General features: G+C 28.5%; 1 protein-coding gene across 3 annotated transcripts in view; it reads right to left on the bottom strand.

Moving 5' to 3' along the window:
• LOC107442614 (O-GlcNAcase) overlaps nucleotides 1-18,152 on the bottom strand; it is a 39,355-nt gene that overhangs the window by 4,283 nt on the left and 16,920 nt on the right. Inside the window, exons 8-13 of one of the 3 annotated variants that reach the window (XM_043054060.2) lie at nucleotides 16,347-17,258; nucleotides 12,350-12,403; nucleotides 9,143-9,228; nucleotides 5,835-5,939; nucleotides 4,791-4,882; nucleotides 3,364-3,562 (exon numbers count right to left, since the gene is read on the bottom strand). In XM_043054060.2, the coding sequence (XP_042909994.1) occupies nucleotides 3,364-3,562; nucleotides 4,791-4,882; nucleotides 5,835-5,939; nucleotides 9,143-9,228; nucleotides 12,350-12,403; nucleotides 16,347-17,258 (1,448 nt within the window). The remainder of the gene's footprint in view (nucleotides 1-3,363; nucleotides 3,563-4,790; nucleotides 4,883-5,834; nucleotides 5,940-9,142; nucleotides 9,229-12,349; nucleotides 12,404-16,346; nucleotides 17,259-18,152) is intronic. The other 2 variants (XM_043054062.2, XM_043054065.2) reach the window with 2 other exon arrangements.

Here is an 18,152-nt window from a genome sequence, read left to right as displayed (position 1 = left end):
CTGATTCATAAAATTTCAATTTTATTATTTTAAGAAATACAGTGAAACCTCCTGTTATGGACACTCCTGCAAAACGGACGCCTCTCAATAAGGACATATTTTTAATTCCCCGGAAATCTTCTATGAATAAACCATTATGTATATTCTCCACAAAACGGACACTCCCGTAACCGGACGCGGACAGTTATTTTGGCAATGAAACGTTATTTTCTATCTCCTCAAACCGGACATTACTTTTTCTAAATTTGAAAAAAAAAAAAAAAATTAATTCTGTTTTAAATTGCTAGGGAAAAAAACTTTTCGCCATTTTTTAAAACATGTAAATTTTTTGCCTTTTCTATAACTAAAAATATTGTTAAGCTATTTCACTACTGATCAATCTTTCTCCTGTCACCTTGCCTTATCATTGTGAAGAAAGGAGATAAAATGATATTGCTCTCCTGAAATGATTCCGACAGCTGCATCTTTTGATCTGGACCACACAGGTTATGAGACACCTCAAGTTGAAATGACATCTTGCTTTCAATGCTTCTCCCCCATTGAAAATTTCTTTAATTTTCTTAGCAATTTGAAGACTTTATTTAACACAGCTGGGGTAAAAAAGAGAACAGAAATATAATCTTTGATGTGTTCATATAAATGAAATGCTTATTCAGACACTTGATAGATGATCAATTGTGAATAATTAACTCCATAGGTTCTCATTACTTAACTGTGAATCTTGGAAGGTTTACTTTCCAGAAGGTATTAACCATGTTCCCTATCAATGTAAAGGGATGTAAACTTAATAACTGAAACCGAATGAAGACTGAAAGCTCCTATTCGGTATCATACGTCTGACTTGAGTATCTATGCTAATCGGTAAATTATATTCATTTATCTGTAGCTACATCTAGAATTATGTATTTATATCAAACATATAGTCTTTTTTATTTTTCCTAAAGTTTAAACAAATATCTTTGTTGATAGTTATTGTAAATTATTTAATTATTTCTACATCTTTGAAAACATTCTAAAAGCAATTAACAGTGTTGAACTTCGTTATTAGGGTACACTTCCCGTAAGCGGACAACTCTCATAAAAGGACAATTTTTTCGGTCCCTTGAAAGTCCGCTTAACGGAGGTTTCACTGTATAAAGATATATTGATTAGACAAATACTTTGAATTATAAAAAGAGCTCCAGGTAATTCTTTTGAATTTAAAATATAAGATTTTAGAAGAAAAGTTATAAGAATAACTACTACAATGCCTGACCATGCATTAAAGTAACATTCATTCTGGGAGCATTAGATCTTCTAAAGTGGTTGATTTTATAAACCAGTTGACCCATAATTGAAAAAAAAAGTGGTTTTAAAATTAAACTTTAAAAATATAAAAAAAGTTAAATTAATAACTACATTTACATTTTATTTTTAGTATTATAATTTACATTTATCATTTTGATTTATCATTCACAGACAGGTTTTAAAATACTGCCACATTGAAGTTCGGTTAGCAAAAATTAAAATTATAATACTCAACATTACTTGAATGTTTATAAAATTTTTTCCCTTTACTACATCGAATGTCAAGGATAAATTAGAAAACATTTTGAATTTATCATAGAACTCAAATCTTTCCATTTCAGCAGGATGTCATTACTTAATTATAATGAAATTATTTAATTATACTGTTAATTATTTAATTAACTTTTATTCAGAACTGAATCATATTGGAACACTTCCTTCTCAGGAGAAAAATTTCAAAATACACACATTTATAAATCAATATTTTAATTACCACAGATAAGATAAATTTCTTTATTACAAATTACCAAAACCAAAATAAATAATGAAATAGGAGGAGTGATTTACAGCCAGGGCTCACGCCAGTATGGCGACATTGTGACAATTGTCGCCAAATGTTCTTAGAATGTTGCTAAAATGATAAGCATGGCGACAAAATTTTTACCTTGAAATATGTTTGGAAATTACAAAATAGTAACTAAAAATATATATATTTTTTTTGCATCAAAATCCATGTATTTGAAAGAAAAGTTGTTATACAAATTTTATTCTATGCATAGGTTAGGTTTCAGTTTAGGATTTTTTCAAATGGAATAACTGAATGAGCCTGGTTCAAAAAATTTAAATGCAGAAATTTTAAATTTACATGTTGTGCTGTGCTTTGCATTTATGTACTGATAGTGTAATTGCTCACCAATAAAACATAATTTTTGGATCTTTTAAAATTTACTTTATTCAGAATTCTTAATATATTTTTACATTTTTATCTGTATGTTGAATCTATTTACTAACATTATTTAAAGCTTTTTGTAATTTTAATAAATTCTAATCTTCAATCATTATGGAATAATGAACCAAATTAGTTTTAGAGTGTTATGGATAGCAATTAACCCCTTAACTGCCGCGGGCGTATGTATACGTCTCGGCCAGACGATGCGTTAACTGCCGCAGGTGTATATATACGCTTTCCCGAAGTACCATGCTTTGCATTGCGCTGCTATAAATAGAACTACACCCCCTACTTCAGAATGCAGTAAAATGGCCTTGAAAGTGTTTGCTTTGCGAATGTATTACTAATTTCGGAGGAGGGGGAATGGGAAAAGGATGTTATGGAAAAGTGATATCGTATTAATCGCTTGTGTGTATTTATTTGAGTAAGGTCGGGTTTTTTCGCTTTCGTTTCCCGTATGTATTTGGTGCTTTTTATTCTTTCCATCAATGTCTTCGAAGAAAAATGCATCGCAAAAATGTGCTGCTTGTTCAAGAAAAAAAAAAAATCCCGCTATCAGTGCGATGAATGTGATGTTGGTTTATGTGACCAACCATGTTTCAGGATTTATCATACAACAGCTAAGTTTTAACATCTTTTATATTGTATTTTTATTATTTAATTTAAATTTTGTATTTTCTTTCCTTCATCTTTCTTGTCTTGTAAACTGTTTTTAAATTGCAAAGCGTGCATCATTTCCCCCCACCAAAACACCGTGTAAGAAAGTGCACTTGCGCGAAAAACGCTGGCACTGGGGAGTNCCTTCCTTTGTCTTGTAAAAGTAAATTGTTTTTAAATTGCAAAGCGTGCATCATTTTCCCGCACCAAAACACCGTGTAAGAAAGTGCACTTGAGCGAAAAACGCTGGCACTGGGGAGTGAATCACGTAAATTTTACTCGGCAGTTAAGGGGTTAATAAACTTTCGATGAGTACCATATCATGAATTATGCAAGTGTAAATTTTTTCCTTTAGTTTGTCTGCCACATTAACCACAAATTTTCACTAGTGAGAACCTTATTTATAACAGTTAAGTAACTCATAAAAAAGATAAACTCTTAGTTTCCAAAAAAAATTTCTCTTTTCATACCTCTGCCGGAGTAAGCATCTCTCCATTTTCCTTTTTAGGAGATGGATATTTTGTTTGTAAAGTAGGAATCCAGGCAGTCTCACATTTCTGTTTGAGCTGTCGTGCATCTAAAGCTGCCAAAGCATAACCACATATACCAGTTTCATCTTCCACAACAAAACAATATTCAGGACTTAAGCATAAGAAGTGGCCCACTAACCTAAGGAAAATTCAAAATTAGTTAGGATAATATCCATGCTTTAAAAGTCCCCTTTCAACAGAAAAGAAATTTAACCTACTAAAAACAAGTCAGATTAAAAATCCTTGGAATTTTTTTTATTTATTTTTTTGAATATTTTTTGTTTTACTTTGAACTGAATGACCAAATTTAAAATTTAACAATATTATTATAATTTAGATTTAATTATGATCGAGGAATGTCTGACTTTATTACCACTGTATAAGTCGATCTCCTGTTTTCCTTAAATTTTGTGGCTTCAAAAAGTCGATTTACACAATGTTACACAATGTTACAACTTGTTATTTCAAATTAGAGCTTTGAAAAACCCCTTTATTGTATAGTTTAAATTACTATTAATTCCTCTAAAATTTGTTACATGTTTCTTTTTAACTCAATTTTTGTTCCCCGATTTCATAAAGAAATATGTCAACTCCATTAAATATTCAATTTTATTTACTTAGAATAATTGATTTTCAAAGAAAGATAATAAATACGTAGAATTAAAAAAATTGCTAAAAATTCTAGGAAATGCTTTAGTGAGTTATCTCACAACAAAAGCAAGAGGAATTGTGAGAAACAAAGCAATAGAAAAAGTATGATTTGCATTTACAATTCATTTTTAGAGGCTCTGATACCCGATGGTCAAGGTACTCAGTAGACACGTACTTCATATTAATGATAACAAACTTGTTCAGGAAATAAAGTCATAGAATCAGGTCATATTCATTCATAGAATCAGGTCATTTTTAGAGGCTCTGATACCCGATGGTCAAGGTACTCAGTAGACACGTACTTCATATTAATGATAACAAACTTGTTCAGGAAATAAAGTCATAGAATCAGGTCATATTGCTCCCATCATGCTGATTGCGCCTAGCCTCAACATCCATGATAACAAATAACTGTTACAAGACTGCTTCACTTTTTATTTTATAATTAAAATTCTAAACAGCTCCCTCTTTATTCATTATATATTTTTTATTCTGCATACTTCATCTTGTTATATCGTACAGCATAAATATGGCTATATTATGGAACACAAAGATTTTCAAGGTAGATAGTTTGAAAAAGAAAAATTAAATGGATTAAGTATATGAGATATAGTTGAATATGTATTTAACTTGCATTAAAAACAAAGAAATATAAAAGAATTAATAGCTTCAAACGCATAGTAAATATAGAATAGATTAAATAATTAAACACATACTTATCTCCTATTAAATCAGGATATTCAGGAAAGACTTCACTTCCATCTAAGCCATCATCACAAGTTTTTCTGCATACATCATAAACTTGAGACTAAATAAAAAATAAAAAAACTTTTTAGCACAGAATCAGAAAAACCAAAAACACTGTGTAATTCCCATATCTAGAACTAAATAGATTATGATGAAAACTAAAAAAATAAATTGTTCAGGATAAGACCTCAACAAAAGAGGATCAATTGTTTTAAAATAAATCCTGTAATTGTAGTTATAACTCCTGGATATAACTACAAAAGGAGGTCAGGGCAGGGCCCAACATGGGCTATCAAGAAATTGTGGTGAAAAAAGATCAAAACACGTAATTCAATAGATAAATAAGTAATAAATAATAACATCATAAATGAAAAGAATGGCAGCAGAGATATTTAGGTAAAAACTAAATAATAAATCGGTAGCATTACAAAAGAAGAAAAAATAGTTTACCAGTTCAATTTATTATTAATATAAAAAAAGAAAAATAGTTGAAAAACATTTCATTTTCCTAGAACAGTCCTAAAGTTCAGTTTTTTTTTTAAAAATCAAAAGTATTAATTTTTTAAGTATCAATAAAAACTAATCAATAATTTAGTTTTCAAATTTAAAATTATAATATGGTTTTTAAAAATATAACAATTAAGTTTTAATAAAACTACAAGAGATCTTAATCAAATTATGATAATAATCAATAATTGAATAAAAAAAACTCACTTTTTATTCTAAAATAATTTCAACTAAAAGTTAAACAATAAAAATTACATTTCTCAAATTAAAAAAAAAAAAAACAATATATACCTAGACTACTATAACTGGATGGTTATAGTAATTAACTGGAAAATTAGACAGAAAATTTAAAATCAGATTGTGTAAGAAACTTAAGATCAAAACTTATGTAGATTAAGAAAATATTAAAACAAAAATTTCAAACTTTTAAAAGGCAAGAAGATTAATATGTGTTCAACAATGTGTTAAAAAATTATTTCTTATATATATATTTATATTTAATTTACCTCATCTGTCAACAAGTAAGGACGGATAGTATAAATTCTGTTGTTTGGAGTTTCAGGTGACTTATACAGAAACAAATCATTCACACTTTCCAGGGGTAACAAATGCTGAAAAAGAAATTCAATTACTACTGAACCAATTTTAAAACTGATATTTATTATTTTTCAAAGCAATTCATCTCATGCTTCACACAAAAACAATTAATTGCACTTAGACTTTCTAAGACTTTACACGATCATGATAAAATAACTACTTTCTGCCAAAAAACTCTTTTCTTGATTATATAAGCCACCATAAAAACAATTTATACATAATTTCAAATATATTCAATATTGAGTGGCTTATTATATATTTTAAATTATAAATACTTAAGGGGACATGGGACCTTGAAATCATAAAATTTTCAAAAAAAATTTTTTTTGTTAAAAATATAAAGATAGTCAGCCTGAATCACGTGTTGTTCAAATTTTTTCGATACGATGATTTTTTATGATTTTATAGCTATTTTTCTGAAAAGTGGGCGTGGCACTTTTGACGTTCCATAAGCTGTCTGTTTGTTTACATTGTAGTTATCAAGCTTATTTTGATTTTTTTTTATGTTCAAATCAATATTTCTATAAAATATTTTTTAATTAGTATAGCATATAAATTAATTAATTAATATAGCATTAGTATTGAAATTTTCTAGCATGTTATCGAAATTCTGCAATATGCTTTTCCTATGTCAATGTCAATAATTTTTTTATTTATCTGGTATCAAATATATTATTTGTTTTATTAAAATTATAGAGAATAATGTTTTTAGTGTAATTTTTATGCACACAAAAATAATCTTTTTTCTTTGTTTCAAGGTTACATATGACATATTGATATGATGCATAACGAACAATATTTTTATGTAAAAATCGTTTGTATTGGTAAAAATTTAGCATTTATTATATTAAGAATACATCGGAAGTTCTTTTTATATTTTAAGCATGATATTATAGCTATTACAGTGAGTTTTAGTTAATTTACACAAAAAAAGTAGTTTTTCTCCGTTAACTTTTTTTGCATAATTTACTTCTATAATTTGTCCCTTGTGTCTGAATATTTGAAAATTTTGCCTGAAAATTTTTCATATGCTTCATATGACTGTTATAAAGACAATGTAGCATTGTTTTCACGAAATATTAATTATAAAGTTTTTTATACAACTTTAACTGTAGGAGGAAATGAAAATTTTCGAAAAAAAAGCGTCGGAACTAAAAAAATTTTTTTTTCTCAAAACCTGTTGAAGTGAAACAATAACTGATGCTAGAGAGTCTTTATATCATCATTATCTATCTATAGAAAAAATTTTAAATTATTTGGATGAAATTTCAGACACAAGGGACAATTTTTGTATTTTTTAAAATTTTCATATTTTATTAAATTTTTAAAAAAATTTTGACCAAAATTGTTTTTACTTGGCCTATTTCCTAAAATATGCTAAAAAATAAATAAATTATGTTCATAATAGTAAAATTAAATTAAAAAACAAGTTTTCATAACTTTTCATTTGAAAGGTCCCGTGTCCCCTTAATTTAGTTAAGCAAAAAAAAGAAAAAATTCAAAATTATAATTAATTTAACTATAATTTAAAAAGGTTATCGAGTGTATTTTATTTTAGATTTAAATAAAAGTTATTTATAAAGCTAAAAAAAGCAAAAGCAAAAAAAGTTAGGCAAAAAAAAATAATAAAAATTTCAAAATTATAATTAATTTAACTATAATTTAAAAAGGTTATCGTGAGTATTTTTTTTAAAGATTTAAATAAAAGTTATTCATAAAATCATATTCAACAAAACGTTAATAAAATTAATATTATTGATTGGATAGACAGAGATCTGTCACTTTCGAATTGCAGGCTCAGAGGTTAAAATAATTATTTTAATTGCATTTATTAATAGGCTGCATTTTTGTTGACAAGCATGTAGCAAATTGCTTCTTAAAATAATTAAATGCTATTTACAGAAAAACAAGGTAGCAAAAACTGTGAGTACCATTTATGGTCTTAGGCTAGACTGAATGGTCTGCTTGCGTCAATCGTTTTTTAGCATTTATTCTTTTTCCAGCCATTTCTATACGGCTTTTTAAATTTTAGTATTTCAATATGACACCATTACAATATTAGAATTTCGTATTTGAATTGGTCCTTTTTGATGTGCTCAGTTTATAATGATCATGCCACAAATCATTTTTATTTTAGATAATTTTTTTGCCACTTTTATATGATTTTCCAAATGTCTTACTCGTAATTATGACTCAAGGATTTCAAATTTTAGTTACTACTGGCTGACAGATGAACAATTTGCAACGGTTACATTATAAATTCACATTGTTGTATAGTTTTATCAAATTGTTTTTGCACCAGATAGATATTATTTGGTCGGAGTAACCACCTTATGTTGTAAAATTCTTGTGTTTTATCAAATGTATTAAATTTAGTGCATAATTTTAATATAATACATAGTAAAAAGCAGTTTAAACTTCCATAATAAATAAGCATTTAAATTATTTGTTCAATAACCATTTTATATTGCAATTCATCGCACAATAATAACTTTGTTGCATTTGTCACTAGTATAAAACCTGGCTTTGCTACTAGCATTTTTTAGCAATAGCAAACTCAGCTGCTGATTTTGAGAAATGAAATCCTACCTTGTTTATTCATATCAGTTAAAAAAAAAATCATACATTTTATTTTAACTTTGTAGTCACTTGATGAACTAGACAATTGTTATCAAACAGCTTTATAGGTAATTTTTTTCAAGGAGATGTAAGTTTAGCAGTCTCTCTAGTTGGAAAAGCAAAACTTTGTTATAACGTGATAGTTTTCTAAAAGCTTTTTTAAGCGACCACTTCCTAGTCAATCCCTGGCTCAGTATTAAGAATTTTTTGACTGTTCCATAATAATAAAACAGAAAAAATCATTTGCTGTTGTTATAATACAATTTACCGAAACATGAATTCAGAGCCTAATCTAAGCCTGAAAAACTGTGAGCCATTTTCCTAATTGCTGAATTTCTTTGTTCCACCCCATAGCTTTTCAAACAATCCATTAAAGATTTTCAAATATTCCATTAAAGATTGTTTTTTTGCTATCAAGAGGTAAGCAGCCTAAAATTTCAAACTTCATTCATATTTTACCTAAACCAAAACTTTTAAAACAACTTCCAGATTTTTGTTCTATATTCCAAATTCCTATTTTTTCCATAGAAATATATATATATATATTATTTACAGCTGTAGTAGATAAATTATAAGAAAAAAAAGTTTTGAAACTCACTTGAAGTTCAGAAGTAAGGCCTCCAAGGAATGACCAGGGTTCCTGATCGCCACTCATGAATGCTTCTTTATAACCTTTAGAAAACCCTGTTAGTCACAAAGCATAATATCACTACGCCAAATACAGTGCATGAAACACCAAAATATATACACCAATACAATCTAAACTTTATTTTTGTAAAAGTCAATTTTTAAAAAGCACAAAATGAGATCTTGTGCAAGCAAAGATTCACAGATTTAAGAATTATTTTAAAATTTTTTTAATTCCTTATGCCATACTCTCTAAAAAAAAAAAATTCTTTTACATTATATATAACACAAATAACTTCATATGATAATTGTTTATATATTTGAATACCACAAATATACCAGTTTATTCCAGAATTGTGTAAAATCATATGAATTTCTTTCATTTATTTATTTTTCAAAAATTATTATTAAACAATTTTAACAATGTACAAATTTTACTTCATAAAAATATTTTTAAAAAGTTATAGAAACTGAAACAAAGGCCATGATTTTGACAGGAATTTCAACCAAAATTAATACAATAAATGGGGAAATATTAAGCTATGAGAAATTTGTGCAGTCTTGGTTAGTTTGCAGTTATTGATGCAATACCCAGTTATGGATACAGTGCTCAGCATCATTCGTAAAGGAAAAATTTGATGGCAAAAAAAAGAAATTAAGAAAAAAAAAATCAAAATTTTTTCCAAAATATTTTTTTTTGCGACAAGAAACTTTGCTAGCACAAGAGCATACACTTATATTTAAAAATAAGACAAAGTTATATTTAATAAAAATTATCAACCAATAATAACAACGTAGACAATTTCAAATACATTAATATGAATTTGCAAAATGTAATCGCAGTTAAGATCAAATCGAAATTTAGGAGTTGGCAGTCTTGAGTAAACTTATTGGTGTGATTCCTAAAATGTTCGCAATGGAGAAATTAAGCAAATTAGTATATCCATTGACTTATTCTATAGGAAAGAAAAGTTCACATTATAAAACCATGGCTCTACTGATATTACAGAAAAAAAAACTTCATACCTTAGAACAATTACACTGATTTTATAACTTAATTTGTTTACGGGGTTGGAATTATTGCTATTCCTAATAATTGCAATCTATTCATTCAATTTCCAAGAAAAACAAAAAGGAAGAACCACAAATTAAGTTTTATATTTTACAACAAAATAGCTTTACAAAAGAAAAAAAAATTTACGTACAATAATGTTGAATAATTTAAATTAAATGAAAAAGAAAAAAAAAAAACAATTCAATATTTCTATATATAACAGGGTTGCCACAGAAAAAAAATGAACAAAATAGTTGCTTTTAGTAGCCTAAAGCACGAAAAGCTGCCTAAATGAAAACAAAAATTTATCAAAAATATAACTATAAAATTATTAAACGACTTAACTGTCATATACCAGGATTCATTTAGTCAAGTTGGAGGCAAATATGTTAATTCTTATATAAACGTTAGTGTTATAGCACTAAATTTTTATAAAAAAATTTGTATATTTGCAGAAAATTAAATACTTTTAATAATTAGAATTCATCCGAAAAAATACTTTTTAATTAAAAAAACATAATTTTTCTAAAAAATTCCCCCATTTAACAATAATTGATTCAGCAAATGTATATATATATAAACATATATTGTAAAAAGTTATTTCTTTAACTCAGAATTTCCGCATAGTAAATATTGAATAGAAAATTCTTTTCTTTTTAAAATCATGCAGAATTTTGTAACTATAATAGTGGAAAAGGCGACTGAGAAACAAAAAAGCCTTACAGTGGGATCTGGGCAAATTGAGTGAATTAAAAAGTGATGACTCAAATTTGCAAGTCGAAATTTTTTATTTTTTAAGAAAAAAAAAATTCATTGTGTTCAGAAGCTTTCGCAGGCTGCAAGTTTTCAACTCAATTATGCTAAAAAACAGCGCTAGGAGTACAGAAAAGTCTCTCAATAGTTTTCTTTTCCTGAAAATAGTTGCATTTTTAGGCAAAAAAAAAAAGTTGCCATAGTCGCCGCATGCCGAAAATAGTCACATTTTAGTCACCAGTTGCAGACCTGATATACATGTATATGAAGTTAAAGAGAAAAAGTTTATTCAACTGTTAAAAGAACCAATATTTTTACTGAATTTTAAATTGCTTAATTAGCAGCTATTATAAATTACACCGTACTAAATATCGTAAGTTTTTATTTTATTTCTTACAAAATGCTATAATTTTTATTTTCGCTGAACCTAATTTGTACTACTAAATCTTAAGAATCATACAACTAAAAAAAAAAAAGTATATTAATAACCATCAAACCCAAATATCAGTGCAAAAATGTCTATGATAACTGCTTACAGTAAAAAAAAATCTTCTTTAAGAATTCAGTCAAAAAAAATCCTTTACAACCATGGATTTACAATGAGAATAAAATAACAGATTTAGAAACCGAGACTCGTTTTCATCTCCTAAAGAAGCAAAGTCTTATTAGTATATTGGGTTTTAAATAAATCACATAAAGATATACAAAAATTTTCATAAATAAGTAAAACCACAATGGCAGTAATGATAACTAGCAATTTTTCATTAATATAATTTTTTTATTCTAAAAATTATTTATTGTTAGTATAGTAGGGCAAAATTAATAGTCGCCACTGGCCTTAGGGTGTTGAAATACGAGTGGAATTAAAAATTGGTCTAACAATCGCCACTTCTTTTGTTGAAAATGCATTCCACGTACATTTTATTACTTTTCTTTTAATGAATAAGGAATTATTATTAATATTTTATTATAATCTGAAGATTATTTTATTTCACCCATGTCTCTTAAAATTTTTCTCTGTTTTGGAAACGAACCTTGTAATGTTCAGCATATTTTGAGAAATGCTTCAAAAGGAATATGCCTGACATTATTAAGTTATTTAAAACTTTTGATTTTGGAAAAAGTGGCCACTGTTAAAAATGGCTAAATGTTAATGGCCAGTAACTAAATTTTATAATTTTGCCCCATAATTTTTTAGGAAACCAAACTAAATTTGGAAGAAAATGAACAGGATCAAAAACTTGTGTTGCAGAGGCAGAAATCCAGATTTTGAATATTTTCACTGCATAAATAAAAAATTGCTGTTTCTAACTGTAAAAAAGTATTCTGTTACCAAATGAAAGCCTAAAATACAAAAGCAGGGATGCGTACATGTGAAAGGAGCGGAAATGAAACTTGTCACAGGCAAAGGAACACGCCGCAGTGCTATAAAAATAGAAGAAAAAAAATGTCATTATAGAAACTTGCCCACTAAAACAAAACCATGAATGAACAGATAAAGAATGAAGAAATAAACATTAAGATGGCATGAAAAGAAAAAAAAAACATATAAAGGGTCAGAGGCAATATAATGACAAGTCATATTTTTCTTATTCTTTGAGGTGACATTCGCTTTACATCTTGTTAGTGGGAGAAGAATTTACGGAGGCAACCTGCAGCACTGTCACCATCGATGCTGATTTGCTTGTAACTCTAATGAAGTCAGACAGTGATTATTGCTACAGTTCAGCATAATTTAATTAAATACAAAAACTTTATGTTGTTTAAATTCAATTTGTAAAAGAGAATAGCGAGGATCATCATTTCAAAAATAGAAATTAATATGCAGATAATGCGACAATCAGCAGCAGTCGCAACAATGCTGGAAAGATTCCAGTTCCAAGATCATAGCGTTTTTGAGTATTGTTTTCAGTTAGGTATTTCGCAAATTTCAGGAATTTTCATTAGAAAACAACATGACAGGTAGAAGCATTTTATTAGTTACATGGTAACTGACTAGGTTTTTAATCAGCAATGCTTTTTCGAACTATTAAAAATATAGCTAATCATTATATTGCTCAATGATTTTCATAAATAAATAAATATATATATATATATAGACAGAATAATTATAAAATAAATTTGGAAACATGAGATCCCTTGCCAACCACAAAGAAAATGGGCACAATTTTTGTGTTTAGATTAGTGGATAATCAATCAGTTCTCATGATTATAGAATTTCCTTAATGCATGTCTTTTCTTTTCTTTCTTTCAAAATATGACCTCTAAAATAAAAAAACTTAAAATGGAGTTAAAAAAATATTATTAGCCTTAAAAAAAAAAAAGAAAAGAAAAAAAAGAAAATGGTATATACATATTACCAGTTATTTTATACGGTATAAGCTAATTTTTATATTTTTTTATCTAAGCGATTTTTGTTAACTGATAGATTAGTCTACCTAATTTTAAGGCATTTTTATTTTATTTTACTTCATATAGGTTTACAGGTTCGTTTTCTGATTTTCTACTTTCCTCTTAAACTCATTTTCAATTGCATTTTTTAAAATTTTTCAGCAATGTAGATACATTATAAAGTTTGATTTTCATCTCTGGATAATTAGTCTTTAGTTCGAAATACCACAAGTCATCATTGTAAAGCAGTGTTTTCTAAAGTGTGGTACGCATACCCCCAGGGGTACAAGAACAGTTCAGCGGGGGTACGCTTTCTTATGCAAAATATCTTGCAACAAACGAAATTTTCAAATTTTTTTAAATTTAAAATCAAAGCCAGCCATGAAAATTTACAATTACTTATTTTTCTATTGTCAATTTTTTGCAGAGTTAACAGTTAATAATTAGTGGTGTCAACAGCTAGTTGTCAATTGCACTTTTGTGCAATTTTTTTACAGTAAAAAATCTATTCATTTTTTTATTAGTGGTACATAGCGTTATGAAAAATTTAGAAAGGGTACATAAAAGTCATAAGTACGGGAAACTCTGCTGAAAGGAATGCGTTCTTAAGAGACCTTTATGTTTTCCCAATAAAAATTTTTTTAAATTTTATTTTTATTTTCTAATTCTATTAGATATATATATATATGAGGGCGTGCTGAAAATATTAAATAAGTATTTGATTAATTAATCCACCAAAAATTTTCTAATTGAATTTCTTTACAAAATGTTTAAATTCTATGCAGGTAAAGCTACATACTTGAAACATGAATATAATTATTAGGGGGTTCTTAAGTTCGGACCATTAAATTTTACCAATTTTACAAGCATTATTGAGTATAATAAAAAGATGCTGGATTGAAAATACAAATCATTTCATTTTTCAAATCAATCCAATTAGAATTCACATTGTATTCTCAGAAAATGAGATCTTCTAAACACACTCAAAAATCAGGAATATCAGGAGAAAACAAATCTGGATAAATAATTAGATAAAATTTTTTTTAAATAGAAAATCATGACAACTATGGACTCTGTATAGTCAATAAAATAAAAAACTATATTACAATGGAAACGTAAATTGCCTATAAGATTTTCCATTTATGATTGAAATTAAATGAATTTGAATATAAATATTTTTATCAAATTTATAGAACTCATAATTTTGAAGAGTAATAAATATTGCATTAATTTTAGATAGTTTTATGAACCGCAGCTTTCGTTGAAGAAAGGAAAGCTAAATGGAACTTACTGCATTATTCAGAAGTAAATGTTATACAGTGAAACCTCGGTTAGACGGACATTCTTGGGACTGACAAAATTGTTCGCCTACGAGAGTTGTTCGTTTACGGGAAGGATACACTAATAACGGATTTTAAAGCCATAAAGTTTTTCTACAATAGTTGTACAGATATAAAAATAATTAAATAATATATAATTACTATTTACATTAATATACATTTTAAACTTTAAAAAAAAAATACTTTTTCCATGCAAAAAGAAAAAGTTTGATATATGTTCATAATTTTAGATGTAGTTACAGATAAATGAATATGTTTTTCTTTTTTACAAAGACATTCATGTTAGTCATATAATACCGATAATTTTAGTCATATGTCACTTTCTCATATTATTAGGTTAACACTCCTTACATCTCCCAATCACTTGATAAGAAACTGGGAAAAAAAGTCTAGAAGGTAAACCTTCTGTCATGCACAGAAAAAAGAAAGCAGCAATACATACCTGTAAGAATCTAGGCCCTATGAAGAGCTTTAATATTCACAATCATTATCAGAGCTTAATTTTCTATTGAATAATATTCACAACCATAATAATTCGTCAAGCGCCTGAATAAATGTTTGATTTATATGAACACCTCAATGACTAGATTTGTTTTTGAACCCGGCTGAGTTAAATATCGGAGTGAAATTGAAAGAAAGACATTTTACGTTGGGAAGAGGAATTTAAAGTATTTAATCTGGCATTTCAGTTTGTGATGGGGTCTCTTACAACTTGTGTTGTCCTAATGAAAAGATACTCCTACATATTTCACATACACAGTATCATTTTCCCTTCCTTTGCTAAGATAAAGGAAGGGGAGAAGAGGAAGATAGGATTCTTTAGTAGTGAAATAGATTAATATTTTTAATTAAGGATATGGTAAAAATTTACATTCTTTTAAAAATAGTGGAACGTTGCATAATTTTTTTTTTCTGTTTGATTTTCAATAAATAATTTTTTCAAAGTATTCTTTGAAAAATTGGTGTACAGTTTTAAGAGACAGAAAATATCTTTCGGGTCATAAATGACTGTCTGCTATGTGGAGAGGGTACATAAGGGTTCATTCATAGAAAATTCACGGGGAAATAAAAACATGTCCACAATGAGAGCAGGGATGCCAATTGCTCTGCCTTCTGCAAAAGTTGTAATAAATTGGTAGTGAATTGAACAGTAAAACTTGTAGAATAGGGATAATTACGCATACTCTTTAAAGTGTCACCATAAGATACTTGCGATAAAGTTTCATATATTTTGAATTTTTCATTTTTAGTAGTCGGAAAAATACTAACCTAAAAATGACTTAAATTTCATTACCACAAGAAAAGACTTTTTTTCAAAGCGGAGCAAGATGGCAACTCTGTGAGAGGCATCCGTTCAGTAGGATTGTCCGTGATGTGCGGATTCACTGTATATTCAAATACTTAAACAAGCAATAATCTAAGTAAAAAATCTATTTTAATAGGTATTTCTTTCAGAAGTTTTCCTAACTGAAGGGAATTTGTTAAAATATGTAATAAAAATAAAACTTTTTATTAAACCAAGAGAACCTAGCAAAATCCTGTTGTCAACAGGAAAATCCAATGGATGAATTTTAGTTACCTAAGATTTGGACTTTTTTTTTTTACTAAAGAATAAAGCAGATAATCAAATTACTTACCAATCCACTTCAGGTAAGAATTCAGCATGGAAATAACACCTTTAATGTCCCAAATGTAAGGATAAAGATCATAGAGAAGAGACCGATTAGGACAGAACGTCAAGCGCATCAATAATTTCCCTACAGATTGAGTCAATGCATCAAATCTAGTTGCTCTATTCAACCACTCCTGAACTTCAGGATTATCAGGTTCATTCCTCTTTTTCTTAGGATTTTGGCATACAAGATATCCATGCGATTTCAACCAGTGAAATTCTTGGAGGATTTTCAGACCCTGTCTGCCGTGTTCGAAGGGCAAGTAAAACAAGTCTATCAATAGGCTAACGTCTTTCTCCGTAAGCTGTCTATCCTCCGTTTCACTTCCATTAGACGTGCCCGTTACATCGATGGGCTCAGTTTGCATCTCCTCAGCACCGTCATCTTTGGCGGTCGCTTCGACCTCGTCGGATTTAGGCGTTGTTTCGACACAAATTTCACTTTCCACCTCGACTTCCACAGGTGGTGAGGATTTTGGAGAAGGGGGCAAGGGGTTGCAGTCCATAGGCTCCAGGTTTGCTTCTTTAGTAGTTATTAAAGAGTTCACTAACTCACTAGAAAGGGGTTGAAAGTTTGAGTCTAGGCCTGGACTTGTCCTTCCAGATGCATTAGGAGTGGTCATGTTTGAGGTAGTGAAACAAGCTGTTATGACTGGAAGTGGACATGCTGGAATAGGAGTAGGAACTAAAGGGCCAGAGCCTAATAAGCGGCCAAGGGCATTTTTGGACTTGTAAAATTCTGGGAGCCAATCTTGCACAGCTACACGCAGAGCATTAGCAGGATGGTAAGTGTTAGGACTAAGGTGTGAAGGTATATCCTCCACAGAGCCAAACTCATTTTCAGTTTCTAGCTTTATATCTGCACAGACAGACTCACCTAGATAAAAAAAAAATAATGACATTTAATTTACAAGGTGTAAAAAAAGCTTGGAAACTGTCAAATATCTCGGTAACAGTACATACATAAAAAAAGTGAAGATAAACAAATTTTTTAAAAGCATTCTAAAGATACCACATTTGACCTTCTGCCCCGCTGTGGGCAGGTTGGGGGCAACTTTGAAATATGAGCCCCTAATTTTTATTTCAGATTTGGGATACTCCAGAACAAAGTAATCCTATTTGACCTATAGGTTTACACAATTTTCTCCACAGATGGCGCTGTAACTGAAAAAATTAAATAGACAAAAAAAGCCTTTAAAAAAGTAGTATTTTCTGACCACGCATATTGCAAATATATATATATTTAATCTGGTGGGTAATCTGATTTTAAGATTTGCCATTTTAAACAGTTAGTACCCAATTTGAAACTTTCTCGGTTAAAGTGCCACCTGTGACCTATAGGTCAAATAGAGTGACCTTTTTTCTAAAGAATCCGAATGTATAGTAAAAAAAATATGGGTTCCCACTTAAAGTTACAAAAATGGAGCCATGGGATGGGATTTTGGTATTAGTGGATAGCTTTTTTAAGAAAATAATGAATGTGCGCTTATCTACACTTTTTCAATCAGTAATTTTTTTATTGACTTACATACAGATATTTTTGGAAACAATGCGTTTTGAAAATGTAAAAAAAGTAAAAGCTTGTCTTTTTGAAATGCACATGAATGACTAAATTTCTGATCTTTGAGAGTCGAAAATTTCAATTTTCTATATTACCTTATTTTTCAGAAAAAATGCAATGCCCCAATGAAAACTAAAGTTTATTTGAATTGGTGCTCATAAAGAATGATAATTGTTAATCGTCCATAAAAAATATTAAAATATAAAAAAA

Source organism: Parasteatoda tepidariorum, chromosome 9 (assembly GCF_043381705.1).
Source record: "Parasteatoda tepidariorum isolate YZ-2023 chromosome 9, CAS_Ptep_4.0, whole genome shotgun sequence".
NCBI lineage: Eukaryota > Metazoa > Arthropoda > Arachnida > Araneae > Theridiidae > Parasteatoda > Parasteatoda tepidariorum.
The sequence above is the reverse complement of the archived record's forward strand: the minus strand, read 5'-3'. Positions and strand labels throughout refer to the sequence as shown.